At 44.5% G+C, this 14,818-nt stretch overlaps 1 protein-coding gene across 3 annotated transcripts; it reads left to right on the top strand.

Moving 5' to 3' along the window:
* The first annotated feature begins 171 nt into the window (after positions 1–171).
* Positions 172–10,166, top strand: LOC100688087 (zinc finger protein 75A-like). Of its 3 annotated transcripts, none has more exons than XM_038540603.1 (9): positions 172–271; positions 1,574–1,696; positions 2,000–2,192; positions 3,085–3,179; positions 3,449–3,575; positions 4,468–4,559; positions 4,821–4,947; positions 6,931–7,041; positions 7,217–10,166. In XM_038540603.1, exons 3-9 carry the CDS (start codon positions 2,069–2,071, stop codon positions 7,810–7,812), a joined length of 1,272 nt encoding a protein of 423 aa, XP_038396531.1. In that variant the 5' UTR covers positions 172–271; positions 1,574–1,696; positions 2,000–2,068; the 3' UTR covers positions 7,813–10,166. The 3 variants fall into 3 exon arrangements, with proteins under 3 accessions (XP_038396531.1, XP_038396530.1, XP_038396532.1); XM_038540602.1 differs by having other exon boundaries at positions 3,085–3,251; XM_038540604.1 differs by lacking the exons at positions 4,468–4,559; positions 4,821–4,947 and having other exon boundaries at positions 3,085–3,251.
* Positions 10,167–14,818: the final 4,652 nt, after the last annotated feature.

Here is a 14,818-nt window from a genome sequence, read left to right as displayed (position 1 = left end):
CCGCGCCGCCCCCCGCCCCCAGGCCGCGGCGGGCCGGGCGCTCGGGGGCACTAGTTCTTCCCGGCCGCCAGGGCGGCACCGGGCGGAAGGCCGCTCCCCCGGGCGAGGCGGCGGCCCGCGGCGGCGCGGCTGCTCGGAGCCCCTCCCCGGAAGGGCGTCAGGGCGCTTCCGGCCCGAGCGCCGCGTCGGATGGGCCCCGGGGCGCCGCGGGCCTGGGGGCCGGTGCTGAGGCCGGGCTCGGAGCGCGCCGGGCGGAGGCGGCGGCCTGCAGGTGAGCCGGCGGCAGGGGGAGCGGCGGCGCCCGGAGCTGCCGAGGGGCCCCGGCCGCCGCCATTGTCCGTGGGCGGTGGCGCCGCTGGGCCGGGCGGGCGCAGCCTGGTGGCGGGACGGGCCCGGGAGCCCCGCCGTCAGGCTCCGAGGCCGCGCCGCCGTCCCGCCTCGCTGGCCGCCGTGGCCGGCCCGGGCCTGTGCTGGGGCCCGCTGAGCCGCGGGGCAGCCGGGCCGGCCGCCTGGGAGCCCCGTGGGAAGCGGGGCGCCGGGACTTTGCTCAGCCTTGCCTGGAGGTCCAAGTGACCGTGGAGGAAAGGGAAGGTGGGCGGACGGCGCCCCACGCCAGCGACTCTCCTCTCCTCCCTTGCGCCTTGGCCTTTGGAGAAGCGTTTTGTAAGCAAAGGAAAGGTCAGCGGTGGTTTTTCTGGTTCAAGTCAAGAGAGCTTTAAACGCAGGAACCGATCCGTGCCCGGCGCCCTCTGTGCTGCTCGCAGGGAAGCGTCCCCGAGGAGTGTTGAGCTCTAGCTCCGTGGCCCCTGGCTGCGCGCTGAGATAGGACTGCTTTTCCCTGATTGCTTTCCTTCTCTGCTCTCACTTTTGGGTCCCAGCTCTCCTGCCCCTATCGGTCAGTGGGAAGGAGAATCTGGAACGTTCCACGCACCGAGGGCTTCCGTCTTCACAAGAGGATGAAGGGTCCGAGAAGTTGGACTCCCTTGCTAGAGACAGAAGACTGGGCTGACACGTTAAAATTTAAGAGGAACTCAGAATGTTCCCCTGATCCTCCCTGGGCTTGGGGAAGCTGGGATAGGACGCCCGACGAGGAGGTGTTTGCATAACCCCCAAGCTCTGTGCAGCCGGAGGGGTCAATGTTCTCACTGTCTAACCTTTCCTGAATCGTTACCATATTTACCAAGGCCAAGTCCTCAGTGGGCGTTTGTCTATAGTGAACTGTGCCTTATTTCAAGTGGCGAATAGCAGAGAGAAAGGGGCTGGCGGTGGATTCTTTAAAAGGAAAGCAAGGCAGGATTTTTCTCTTCATTTTTCTCCCATTGTGACTAGTGGGTATCCAAGCTCATGTGAAGGATCCCTGGGTGGTTCAGTGGTTTGGCACCTGCCTTTGCCCCAGGGCGTGATCTTGGAGACCCAGATCAAGTCTCAGGTGGGGCTGCCTGCATGCAGCCTGCTTGTCTCTCTGTGTCTCTGCCTCTCACTGTGTTTCTCATGAATAAATAAATAAAATCTTAAAAAAAAAAAAAAGTTCATGTGACTTTCTTACTGATGTGCACTTTTTTTCTGCTCTTAGTGTTTTAGGAAGAAGATCCTTTTACTGATTGTATTCCAGCTCATCCATAGTTTGAGTTGCCAAGAATGGTTGTAATGAGTGAAAAGCAGAAGACAGGAAACCATTGAGGGTTCCAGTCAAGAAGTAAGTCTGTCAAGTATGCATGAGTACATGTAGTGTGTGCAACCCTGGTAGTCTGTTCTGTACTGCATACAGATGTATGGGAGTAATTGCATTTAGAGCCAGCATTTTCTACGACTTTTTTTTGTTATGGTAATTTCCCCAGGTTTTGTAGTTAATACTTTGTAGAAAATGATGGTCTGATATCTCCTTTCGTCTGTCATTTTTATTAACGTCCTACGGTTGTGCTGAGTTTTTCCTCTATTACCACCAATCCCTAACCAAAAGTAAGTTCTTTGGTAACAACTAAAAATTATTTATTTCTAGGTTGCATTTCACGAGCTTGGAAAAGAGGCAGTGCTCTTCAGAAAAACTGTTGACGTCACAGGTTTCAAAATGAAGACAGCAGAGTCACAGCTAGTGACCATGTCCCACAATGAATTCTGGAATATACATCCAGGGCTACAAGAACACTGGAGCTGGAATTCTCATAGAGAAACTGAGCCTATATGTGAGAAAGGTAAGACAGGATGTGATAGTTATTATTTCCTAGAATCTGTGATAGGAACTTTGGAATCAAAATGTTGTATTTTCTAGCTATTGAGCACTGTAGATATCTAAACAAACACACTGGCAATTACAATGGTTCTCAGGTATCAGTAGAGTAGACCAGTTGTGGGTGAAGTTGGTCATTGGCCTCAGGTACAGGAATATCCACACCACTGAACTCTGGTAGTAACATCGTGAACTCTTTTCTTTAGAAAGTTGGAGAGAATAGTAGCCATCTCATACTCATAAAATACAGAAGGAACTGAGCTCAGAAATGGGTTATCAGGGATCCCTGGGTGGCGCAGCGGTTTGGCACCTGCCTTTGGCCTAGGGCGTGATCCTGGAGACCCAGGATCGAATCCCACATCGGGCTCCCGGTGCATGGAGCCTGCTTCTCCCTCTGCCTGTGTCTCTGCCTCTCTCTCTCTCTGTGACTATCATAAATAAATAAAAATTAAAAAAAAAAAAAAAAAAAAAGAAATGGGTTATCAGTGGCAGAATGTGAACACAATTGTGTATCAGAAAAAAGTAATGATAAAAAAATTATATCTTTTAGTATACACTGGATTTTCTAAGTACTTCGTTTTTAGATATATATAGTTTTGGCCTGATTGAAACGATTTATTTCATGAGGAAATTAAAAAGGGCTTTTATCAAGTCACTCAGGAAAATCAGAGAACCTCTTCTAGGTGTCAGCTAATTGGGCTCTTATCTGCAATGAGAATGCTACTTTAAGACACCATACACACTTGCAAAGGTGTCCTGTCTCTGATAAAAGAATTGGTTTTGCCTCTATTTTAGAAATGTGGTCTGAATGTTCATAGACGTAAGAGAAAATTCTTCTGGCTCTTTTCTACCTACAGCTATGCCTGTTCACCAGATCCTAGCCTTTTCTGACAAGACCACCACCACCAAAGACTGGACAGTGGCACCCAGGCTCATCCTGCCTGAGTCCCAGGTGAGCTGTGCTGTCCAGCCATTGAGGGCTGCCTTTCCCTGCTGCCCAGGACCCACTCTGCCCAGCTCGCAGGTATATTAACCCCATTGTTCTCCCTGGGGAACTGGGCACCTCCTAGGTTGTTGATGATCCCTTGCTTCTATACTATTCAACTTTTCACTTCAAAAAGAATGTGCTATTCCTTGAGTACCCAGGGTCTACCGTGGGCCGGATGGTAGGGCTGCTTCTGTAGTGGCAAGTACTGAGCTGAAGCCCATTGTCTTCTTTAGAGCTTGTTGACATTTGAAGAAGTGGCCATGTATTTTTCTCAGGAAGAATGGGAGTTACTGGATCCCACTCAGAAGGCCCTCTACAATGATGTAATGCGAGAAAACTATGAGACTGTCATCTCTCTAGGTAAAGAATCTCCCTCTCCCATCGGGTAGAAGTTTTATAATTTGCTGTGTTCTTTGGTTAGCTGGCAATGTATTCCCTAGTAACTGGTTCTCAACTAGATGGCATGTGGATGCAATGCCTATGCTCATTCTTTGTCCTAAAATTCTTCATCCCTTCCTTATCTCCAAGTCTGCTGGTTTTTACCTTTCCCATCCCCATGTAAGATAACATCATTTATCCACTACGTCATTCCAGAAAATTAGAGTCATCCTTTACTGTGATCTTGCCATCACAACCCACTACTATTGCATCACTATCCTTTTGGCTCCAGCTTCATAGTATAGCCCAAGTGTAGCCATGTCTCATCATTTTGTGATTCTAAATTCCTTATCAAATCATGAAATTTCTATGTTGTAAATCTTAGGTTGTCTTCTCACACAAATCCAAATTCCTTACTGAGGTACCCAGGAGCCTACAAGATGAGGTTGCTGTTCTCCTCCTTGCCCTCGTCTCCTTCCATTGGTGTCTTTGATCAGTCTTCTCAATCAACACTGATTTTGCTGTTGCTTGAATTCACCAAGCAGTTTCGACTTACCATTTCTTCTACTGGCATATTGACTCTGAGTTCTATATTTTTTTCAACATCTCTAATTTTTGCCCAACTCAGAATATTTTAAGTAACAAAAAGTGAGATTTTCTTTTACTGACTTCATGAAAACTGAAGGAGCTGATTTTGGACATTACTAGATGGTTGATTCATTCTGGCTTACTACGAAAAGGCCACTACTAGGTATCACTTAGTTTTGTAAACATGTGCCAACTGTACTAAAAGAAACAGCATTTTCTATATTTTAGAAATGAGGTAACGATGTTCATAGAAGTGAAATTTTTGTTGGTTCTTTTCTACCCACAGTTGTGCCTGTTCACCAGATCCCAGCCTTTTTTGAGAAGACAAACACCAAAGACTGGACAGTGACACCCGAGCTCATCTTGCCTGAGTTCCAGGTGAGCTGTGCAGTCCAGCCATTGAGGGCTGCCTTTCCCTACTGCCCAGGACCCACTGTCAGGTCATGGGCATATTAACCCCATTGTTCTCCCTGGGGAACTGGGCACCTCCTAGGTTGTTGATGATCCCTTGCTTCTTTAATTTTGCACTTTAAAAAATATGATATTAATTCCTTAAGTATCCAGGGTCTACCGTGGGCCGGATGGTAGGGCTGCTTCTGTACTGGCAAGTACTGAGCTGAAGACCATTGTCTTCTTTAGAGCTTGTTGACATTTGAAGAAGTGGCCGTGTATTTTTCCCAGGAAGAATGGGAGTTACTGGATCCCACTCAGAAGGCCCTCTACAATGATGTAATGCGAGAAAACTATGAGACTGTCATCTCTCTAGGTAAAGAATCTCCCTCTCCCATCGGGTAGAAGTTTTATAATTTGCTGTGTTCTTTGGTTAGCTGGCAATGTATTCACCTGAGAGGCTGTGTTCTAGTAACTGGTTCTCAACTAGATGGTATGTGGATGGGGAAAAGTATGCAGATCACCTGAGGAGCTTTGTGCTGGTGCAACCTCCGGATGCTATGTAGGTTTCTTGATTTTTTTCTCCTCCCCTAAATCTCTTCTCATATCTCTCACTTCTCAGTAAAGAACATTCATCCAGTAACTAAGAGGAAGGAACATACAGTCATCCTTGACTGTGATCTTGCCGTCATAACCCATTTTAATGCATCCCTGTCCTTTTCGCTCCACCTCCACAGTGTAGCCTGAGTGCAACCATGTCTCATCCCCTTGTGCTGTTAGCATCCTGGCTTAAACCAGCAGCCTGTCTAACCAGACTGACCTCAGTACCTTATGACTGGTGCCCCTGTCTCTCTCCAGAATATTTTAAAAACCTGATGAAATCATGACATTTCCCATTTCAAACTTTACTGGAGTCCTTAGGTCCTCCAGGATCTGACTCTTCACTGTCTTGCCCTCATCTGCTGCCATTTGTGCCCTTGCTCAGTCCTCCTGAGCTTCACTGATCTTTCTGTTTTTTGTACTTGTCATTCTTGTTTCTACTTTCCTCTTTCCTCTGCCTGGCACACATTCTGGCCCATGGCAAAACTCTCACTTTTACGTTTCTGCTGCATATCGGTTTTCAAGGAGGTCTTCATAATATCTCATCTAAGATGGCTTCAGAGAGGCAAAATCTTAAATGCTGAGTTATCTTTTGCTTTAGTTTTGTTCAGAAGATTCATCACGTGCTGATAGCTTTGTTTGTTTATTGCTGTTTGGTTTTCTGCTCCCACCAGAAGGTGAGCTTCCATGAGATCAGTGGGCTTGGATTAATCTCCACTATATCATTAGCCCAGAGAGAGTGTCTGGCATATTATAGCCAGTCATTACATATTGATTGACTGAGTGAGTGATAAATACTTCCCCAACCTGACTGTATATTTTGGAAAGTTTCATTAAGGGGATGCCTGGGTGGCTCAGTCCATTAAGTGTCTGCCTTCTGCTCAGGATCCCGTGTTCCTGGGATTGAATCCCACATCTGGCTCCCTGCTCAGCACCGAGTCTACTTCTCCCTCTAATTCTAACTGCTGCTCCCTCTACTTGTGCTTGCTCTTTCTCTCTCTCTGTCAAATAAAATCTTTTTAAAAAAGAAAAATTTCACTAAGTGATTCTGGTCTGTTTCTTCCACCTGGACAAGGACCAGTGAGCTATAGGCATGGGAGGAATGTTTCCTAGTCCATTACGTGGCGCTTAAGAGCTAAGTAAAAAGTAGGTGCACCTGGGTGGTTCGGTTGGTTAAACCTCAAACTCCTGATCTTGGCTCAGACTGAACCCTGCATCAGGCTCCATGCCCTGAGGGAAGTCTGAAGATTCTCTCCCTTGCCCTTCCCCACACTTGTGTGCTTGTGTTTGTTCTCTCTCTCTCTCTCAAAATAATTGAGTCCTTAAAAAAAAAGGTAAGTAAAAAGTTACTGTTTTCATGAGGGGAATCACTGGTGCATATGATACACTTGCAATCCACTGATCTGTATCTTGTTCTGCTAGACTTGGCTGATCCTAAGGAATTAGTAGGACTTACCTTTATTCCCTGCAGACTCTGGAATTTGGTTCCATCTTGTTCAAATATAGGGCAATCTTGGCGGCAGAAGAGGGGCACTGTGGATGGATTCCCATGTACTTTATCCTCTCCATGAATCCGGCTTAGGTTTATTTCTCCATCTCTCCATTGTGTATACAGTATAGTATAAACCCAAAACCAGACGGGAGAGTGTACTTACTCATTGACCACTGTAAACTGTTCTTTGCTGCTTCTGAAATAGTATGGAGTGGGTGGACAGTTATTGAGTTCCCAGTCCTTGACCTCCGTTTTTCCATTTCACAGCGTTATTTGTGCTCCCCAAACCTAAAGTGATCTCCTGTCTAGAGCAAGGAGAAGAGCCATGGGTTCAAGGGCCCTTGGAGTTCAAGGACAATCCTGGAGAGCTGCCTACAGGTAAATATACCCTGGGAAGAGGACAAATGTTCCTTGATAGCAAGTTTTGCAGGGACTTGGCATGTATAATTCTGCTTATCTAAATTTTGTAAGTCAGTAATCATTGGATTTTTCTCTCCATTCCTGTATTTTGCTCTTCCCTATAGTTGGCTGATTATTATCTTTATTCCCATAGGGTTAAAGCTCAAAACTGACACTGAAAACCATCAGCCTATATGTCTTTCTGACTTAGAAATACAAGCACCAGGAGACTTTGTATCAAAAAAGACCAGAGTGAAAGTTCCCCCAAAAACAACAGGCAAAGAAAATCATAGTGATACACACAGGATGGGGAAGTGGCATCAAGAGTTTCCAGTTCATCAAACAAAGGAACTTTCAATTTGGGAAGAAGAGCTGCAGAGACTTATGGATCTTCACAAGAAAGCCCGTGCAGTAGAGAAGCCTTTTACATGCCAGGAGTGTAGGAAAAACTTCAGACTGACTTCTGATCTTACTAAACACAAAAAAATTCACACAGAAGTAAAGCCATATAAATGTCAACATTGTGGTAAGAGCTTTAGAGGGAAATCAGATCTTAATAAGCATGTAACAATACACCAAGGAATAAAACCGTATAAATGCTCCTGGTGTGGGAAAAGCTTCAGTCAAAATTCAAATCTCCGTACACATCAAAGAACTCACACTGGAGAGAAACCCTTTATGTGTTATATATGTGGAAAGAAATTCAGTCAGAATTCCCACCTTACTAAACATCGAAGAACCCATCTGTAGCATAAACATGAGAACATTAGCAGGCATTCAAGCCTTCTTAAAACCAGAAGACTACCACTGAATGGAAATATATGTGATGTCCTTAGTATGGAGAAGAAAATGCAAACTTATGAAGCATAAACAATTCATCAAAGGAAAATTTGGTGATATATTTCTCAGAAAGGAATCAAGGTTGACTCTTCAGGGGATGCGTTAGTTTTTTACTAATTACATTATTACTAATCTTCAGGGAATTCATAACAAGAAAGGTGTTCAAAGAGCATTCTGAGTCTGGAATGTACTATTTTGTGATTGTACTAAGCAGTTAGCAAATTCAGCTTCAAAACGCAAATACACCCATGTATTACTAATCAGTCTTCTGTGATCATCATGTTGGTTTTGCATTGATCTCCACATGATAGGAACATTTGTAGCATGGTCTTCCAGAACAAGAAACAATACCTGCATGTTATCTTCAGGGTAGTAGGTATACCAATTTCAAGAATCCTGTAGCACAAAAATGAGTTCTGTCATCAAGTTCTGCAAGAGTCAAATTGGCTTTTTTTTCTTCTCCTTTGTCAGTGGACAGTTTCCATAGTTGAACATCATTTGAATTCTATCATGAACAATTTAGCTCTTGAGGCCTTTTAGCACCATTTTTACAGTGATAGAATGCTATTTACCTCACCATTAGGTTATCTGCCAGAAGTAACAATGTACTAACTTAGATCTCTTATTGGTCATGATTGATAAAGGAAAATACCAACGTCACATGGAAACGGTTTGGAATTTTAGGTATGGATTATATATTACATGTAAAGAGGAATTGTTAGCAAAAAAGAAAGTAGGTATCGGCCCCCCTCCACCCCAGCACACACACATACAATGTCAATCATAAATATTAGCACTTTCCTGGGCCTAAATTGAAATCGATGGAAGTTAAGGATCAAATTAGGTCTTTGGTTTTTTTTTTGCTTTTGTTTATAAAAACAAAGAGAGGGTTCTGTATAGAAAGTAGATTGTGCGCTACCTCCAGGATGTGGTTTACTAGGTGTGCCAGGAGATTGGGTTCCCAAGAGGGAAAGTTTGGGAAATGATGCTGAGTGGTAGGCAAGGATGGGTGAATCTGCATTCATATTGTCTTTCACTGTAAACCATCACTAGGCAGAGTCCACCTGTGGCTGTACACAGCATTTAACAACAGCCTTAATTGGTAACTAATAGATGGCTGAACATCTCTATGGGCTGTGGATCATCTTAGGACTCTTGTCTACAGTGACTCAGCATTGGAGGTTTTAGGTGGTGTCAGGAAGGGGGTTAAATGATCTCTTCCAAATACCTTATGAAAGATGAAGTTAAGGCTCAGATACAAGGACTTCTTCAAGATGGTAGGCAGTGAGTCGGCTGTCCCTTAGCTGCATCAGTGAGCCCTGAAGGCAGGATTAACAGGATGTGTACGTTACCCCTGCAGGGCACTGGATGACATTGTGTTGTATCTATTTCTAACTATAGAACATTCCTGTGGCTTGATTGGTTGCCAAAACACTGCGGTCTCCATGTTCTCTATTTCAACTCAGGGTTATTCTAGGACAAGAGGAGTTGCTGAAAGAAAAGCACCTCACAGCCTGGCCAGTGGTGGATGCTCAGCCCATGTGCATTTGTTTCCCTTTCCCCTGCTCCCCAGTGATCTGCTGGGCAGACTGCAGTAAGGAAGCAGATGTATTTATGGCACTGTAGGTGGTGATTATGCTCAGTTGATTTAGTCCTTGGCCTCAGTACATCAGTACATTATGGTGTAAGTCACCTGAGCTGGTGCTCTCAGCAGGATTTTGTTTTCTTCCCCAGATGAACTACACCAAGTATTAGTTCATAAGCACAGACAACTATGAAGCTCCCTTCTACATAGCCATTGCCCATCGCCCTCATCCTTAGGCTTTGGGTACCCTGTTCCCATCCCAGGATACAGGTGGACATCTTGGTGCTACGTTCAGTCGATTTCATGGGGGCTGCTTGTGTGCCCAGACACTGTTCTAGACTGAGAGCATAGTAGTGAGCAAAAGAGCCAAAGATACACCCTCACAGGGCCAGTGTTCTAGTGAAGAGTAAAAGGAGTTGTTATGGTTTTCTCCTCCCAGTTGCAGATGAAGGATACTTGTGGGTAATGGGTTGTGAGCAGAAGCCCCACTTCTGGGCTAAGGCTTTTGTTTGTTGGTGCAGGACTCTGTAGTGTTCTTCCTGCATCAGTCGTGGAAGCCCATATAGAAACGGGCCACAAAAAGTCAAAGTCATCTGGGATCCTGAGCCCCCCACCTCCATGGAGAGCACCTGTAATGGACTTTATGGGAATGAGAAATAAACTTCTGTTAAACTACTGAGATGTTGGTGCCGTGTATTTTTGCAGCATACTCTGCCTGCCCAGGCAGAGGTGGCTATTCTACTAGAGTTCTGGAACCTTTTCCGTGGACTTTGCCCTTAGAAGATATTTGCCTCCTAGATGGCCCACTGAGCTCATGTAACACGGATAGGCACGCTGAGGAACTGACAAGACTAGGCAATAGGAAAGGACTGATTTTTTACCTGAGACAAGTCCAGGTTGGTCAGTTTTTCAAGTGCATGGAGCAACCATCTATCTTTCCCTCCCTCTCTGGTTTCATTCCCCTTTCCTTGCTCTCTGTTCCTCATGCTCCACTGTCCTTGTCTATAAGATGATCAATGGGCTAGAGAGAGGATAGGTTGCCTTTCATTCCTCCCATGAGTGCAGGAGACTTTAAGCAATCACTTGGTAATTCCCTCTTTCATAGCTTCTGTGAGTTGCCTCAAATTACACAGGACCTAGGACAGAAGCACATTTGTCCTGATTGGTGACACGAAGGTGACTGCCCTCTGGACCAAGTGGTTGGGAAGAAGGTTGTACAGGAAAGCAGGAGCAGGACATTGCAGTTGAGAAGTGAGAAGCCTCTATCGGAGTGTCTGTGTAGCCAATAACCAGCAGCAGTGTTCCACAACTCAGGATTAGGATTAGGGTTGGACATGTGCACACTGGAAGAAGGAATTTCTGTAGCTTCCTCACATGAATGAGAGCAGATTACCAAAAAAGCAACATGGAATCAAAATGTATTTAGACATGGTTTAAAGAGAAAGTGTAACACACAACCCTAGGTTTAGCCTGAAACATTAGTATTAAATTTCTCAGAAATACATCCTTTATAACCAAATGATTCTAGGATAATCCAGAAGATGCTCCATTTCATATGGTTCAGATAACAGCCTTAGAGTGGCTGCAAGCTTGGTTCTGAGAACTGGATTGGTGACCTGCATATCCCCCAAATCCTCAACCTCTTCTCTGCACTGTGCTAAGTGGCCACAGTGTAGAGACTGCCAGACCTAGAGTTCTCCCCACCATTAGACAGACACGATCTGGAACCTCACACTGATCTTGAGAACCTCCACTGCCTTTGCTGGAGGGGAAGGTCAGGAGGAGAGCTTGGAATCAAATTAAAATGGTGGGGTTGATGAGCTTTTGGAACTATGAGAAGAGTGTTTCATTGCCCTGGAGAGCTGGAGAGCAAGAATGCTAAGCACTTTTTGAAGCTTGTATTACTGCTCTTGTTCTTTCAATGAAGAGGCACTTCTGCAATATTCAGTTCTATGATCTCTTCGAAACACCCAAATTTTAAAATCCAAACTTGCACAAGGGCTCTCTCTTCCTTTTGCTCAGGTACCGGTCATATCTGCTCTTATCCATCTGAGCACTGTATATATTTCCATCATAACATGCATCACCACTTAGAGTTGTTTGGATTGTTTACTTGTTTTGTTTGTCTTCCCCCATGTAAGCATGAGGAGCGCAGGGGCTGTGTCTCATGTAGCCTTGACTCTTCAGTGTCAAGCACAAGACTGACACATTATCATCTGTAATAAACACAAGAATGGAATATTACAAAGGGGAGAGGCTGCAATGCAATGGCCACCTGCACATTAGCTTTGGTTACTCAGAGCATTGACTGGTTCAATAATCTTCCTTCTTGAGGTATCAAGTGCTTCATTGGTTGTGATGGCCATGAGTCCTAGTCTTGCTCTTTACCCGAAGAGGTAGAAGAAAAGAGCTTCAAGTCTTCTGAAGGATCACACAGAGAATTATATGTGGGGACCTATGATTATCCAAGGCTATCATTTTATCTGCATGAATGCTCAAACCCAAGGCTCAGAGATCTTCGCCCTGGAATAGGAAGAGTGGATTCCACGTACACTGCAGGAATATCACCCCCGCTCAGGTTGCTCCTCCTCCTGGTATCCATCTCTGCAATGTCTGCTCTCTAGCATTTGCTTTACTGGTAAGAAGAACCTGAAGGATCACACAGACCTAGCAGTCTTGTAAGTATTCGAGCCTCTCCTGCCATGGAGGATGTATATAGAAGGATCTGGAAAGGACCTTAGAAATCTAGGTCCTTCAGTGTATCCCAAACTGGTACTCAGAAAACACTGTCTGTGACATGTCTCTGTCTTCTCTTCTAATTGTCTGACCTTGTCTTTTGCAGTGTAGAAGTTTGTAATGCTAATGAAGTCCACCTTTTCATTTATTTCTTTCATGAGTTGTATATTTAGTGTTGTATCTAAAAAGTAATCACCAAACCCAAGATCATCTAGGTTATCTCCTATATTATCTAACAGGAGTTTTATTATCATTTACATTTAGGTTTAGAATTCATTTTGAGTTAATATTCTGAACGGTGTAAAATCTGTATGTTTTAAAATTTTTTATTTATTTATTCATGAGAGACGTGGAGAGAGGGGTGGGGGGGAGGGAGGGAGAGAGAGAGGGAGAGAGAGAGAGAGAGAGAGAGAGAGAGAGGCAAAGACAGGCAGAGGGAGAAGCAAGCTCCATGCAGGGAGCCCGAGGTGGGATTTGATCCTGGATCCCAGGATCACACCCTGAGCCAGAAGCAGACACTCAACCACTGAGGCATTCAGGTGTCCCTCAATATATTTTTGAATATTAAACCAGCCTTGCATACCTGGAATAAGTTATACTATCTAATTCTTGTTTTTTTAAAAAAAATATTTAAGAGAGAGAGAGAGACAGTGGACAGGGGGAGGAGCAGAGGAAGAGGGATAGAGGATCCAAGCAGACTCCATCCTGAGCACAGAACTCAATGCAGGGCTTGATCTCATGAGCCTGAGACCTCAACCTGAGCCACAACCAAGAGTCATATGCTCTTCTAACTGCACCACCTAGGCATCCCCACCGTATATTTCTTATTATACACTGTTGGATTTGATTTGGTAGTATTTTGTTGAGGATTTTTGAATCGATATTCCTGAGAGATACTAATTTGTAGGTGTCTTGTAATGTTTGTTTTGTTTGTTTGTTTGTTTTTGGTGTTACAGTAATACCTCATAGAGTTCCACTATTCCCATCCACTCCAGACACTGCTTGTCCTTTCGTTAAGGTCATCTTTCACCCCTGCAGACTATCCAGGCCCCTGTTCTCTGACTATGGCTTTACATCTATATTTCAGTTTTAGAAGATATGTTGAAATGTCCTCTATTCTATTGTCTAGGAAGCTTTACGCTTTGGGGGAGTTTAGCAGATATTTGTTGACTGCCTGTTAGCATCCATTTTCCTTTCCTCTTTCCCAAAAACAGATTCCATTTGCAGATCAGTGCGGTTCCTGACCCTGATTTCTAGGAGTGAAATGTGACCTAATTTAATAAAGGAGGATTCCTTCCACCTCCATGGCTGGAAGGAACATGGCTCAGGTTTAGGCATATGACCTTAAGCTGATCTCATCAGGACTTTTGTTGGAAATGCTAGGACAAATCCAGCTCTGGCTGGATGATACATGTAACCCTGTGGTTGTTGGCAGTCTTTCAGAAACTGGAGACATGTGGGCCTTCAATTGATACCAACCACCACAGGAGGCAGAGCAAGTGATAAATAGTCCTGGTGACACCACTGAGCGGTAGGATCAAGCATCACCTGATACCTAGAACTGCCCTTGACTCTTTAGCTACAAGAATCTTTGTTTAAGCCAGTGTAAATTGGAGTTTCTATCCTTTATAACCGAAAGAATCCTAATACGTAGGAAAATAACTGTTAAATATATGTAGGAGATAAAGAATCCTCTTATATACACCTATTTGAAATTTTCCATTGTAGAAATTATCAAACATACAGAAAAGTAGAGCACTATGATGAACCATTGTGTAGACTTCAACATTTTGCCAGTGACGTTTCATTTATCCCCTCCAGTGTTTTGTTTTTATTCTGTTTGTTTTGTTAGGGTTATTTGTTTAGTTGTTGTGTATTTTTATTATTTTTAAAAAATATTTTTAATTTATTCATTCATTAGAGAGAGAGAGAGAGAGAGAGAGAGAGAGAGAGAGAAAGAGACACAACACAGGCAGAGGGAGAAGCAGGCTCCATGCAGGGAACCTGATGTGGGACTTGATCCCGGGACTCCAGGACCATGCCCTGGGCCAAAGGCAGGCACTAAACTGCTGAGCCATCCAGGGATCTCCTTATTACTTTTTTAGAGTAATGTCTGCACCCAATGTGGGACTCAAACTCATGTCCCTGAGGTCAGGAGTGGCATGCTCTACTGACTGAGCCAGCCAGGTGCCCCTTGAAAGTATTTTAAAGGAAATCTCAGACATTACAACATTTCACCCATAAATAGTTTAGTTTCTAAAAGATGAACAGGTCTTGACAATCTCTATTCATTTATTCATTCATTCATTCATTCATTCACTCACTCACTCACTCACTCACTCACTCACTCACTCACTCATTTTGACTGAGCCAGTCTGGTGCCCCTGGCTTCATTTTTATGATTTTTATTTTTTAAAATAAATTTATTTTTTATTGGTGTTCAATTTACCAACATACAGAATAACACCCAGTGCTCATCCTGTCGAGTGCCCCCCCCAGTGCCCGTCACCCATTCACTCCCACCCCCACCCTCCTCCCCTTCCACCACCCCTAGTTCGTTTCCCTGAATTAGGAGTCTTTATGTTCTGTCTCCCT

This window comes from Canis lupus, chromosome 6, assembly GCF_011100685.1.
Source record: "Canis lupus familiaris isolate Mischka breed German Shepherd chromosome 6, alternate assembly UU_Cfam_GSD_1.0, whole genome shotgun sequence".
Taxonomy (NCBI): Eukaryota; Metazoa; Chordata; class Mammalia; order Carnivora; family Canidae; genus Canis; species Canis lupus.
Note: the sequence above shows the minus strand (reverse complement) of the source record. Positions and strands in the feature narration are given on the sequence as shown.

Excerpts from the sequence above, each read along its gene's own strand:
- LOC100688087 (XM_038540602.1), top strand. The coding sequence starts at position 2,069 with ATGAAGACAGCAGAGTCACAGCTAGTGACCATGTCCCACAATGAATTC. Across the intron at positions 2,193-3,084 it reads TGAGCCTATATGTGAGAAAG|CTATGCCTGTTCACCAGATC; the intron begins GTAAGACAGGAT and ends TTCTACCTACAG. Across the intron at positions 7,042-7,216 it reads TCCTGGAGAGCTGCCTACAG|GGTTAAAGCTCAAAACTGAC; the intron begins GTAAATATACCC and ends TTATTCCCATAG.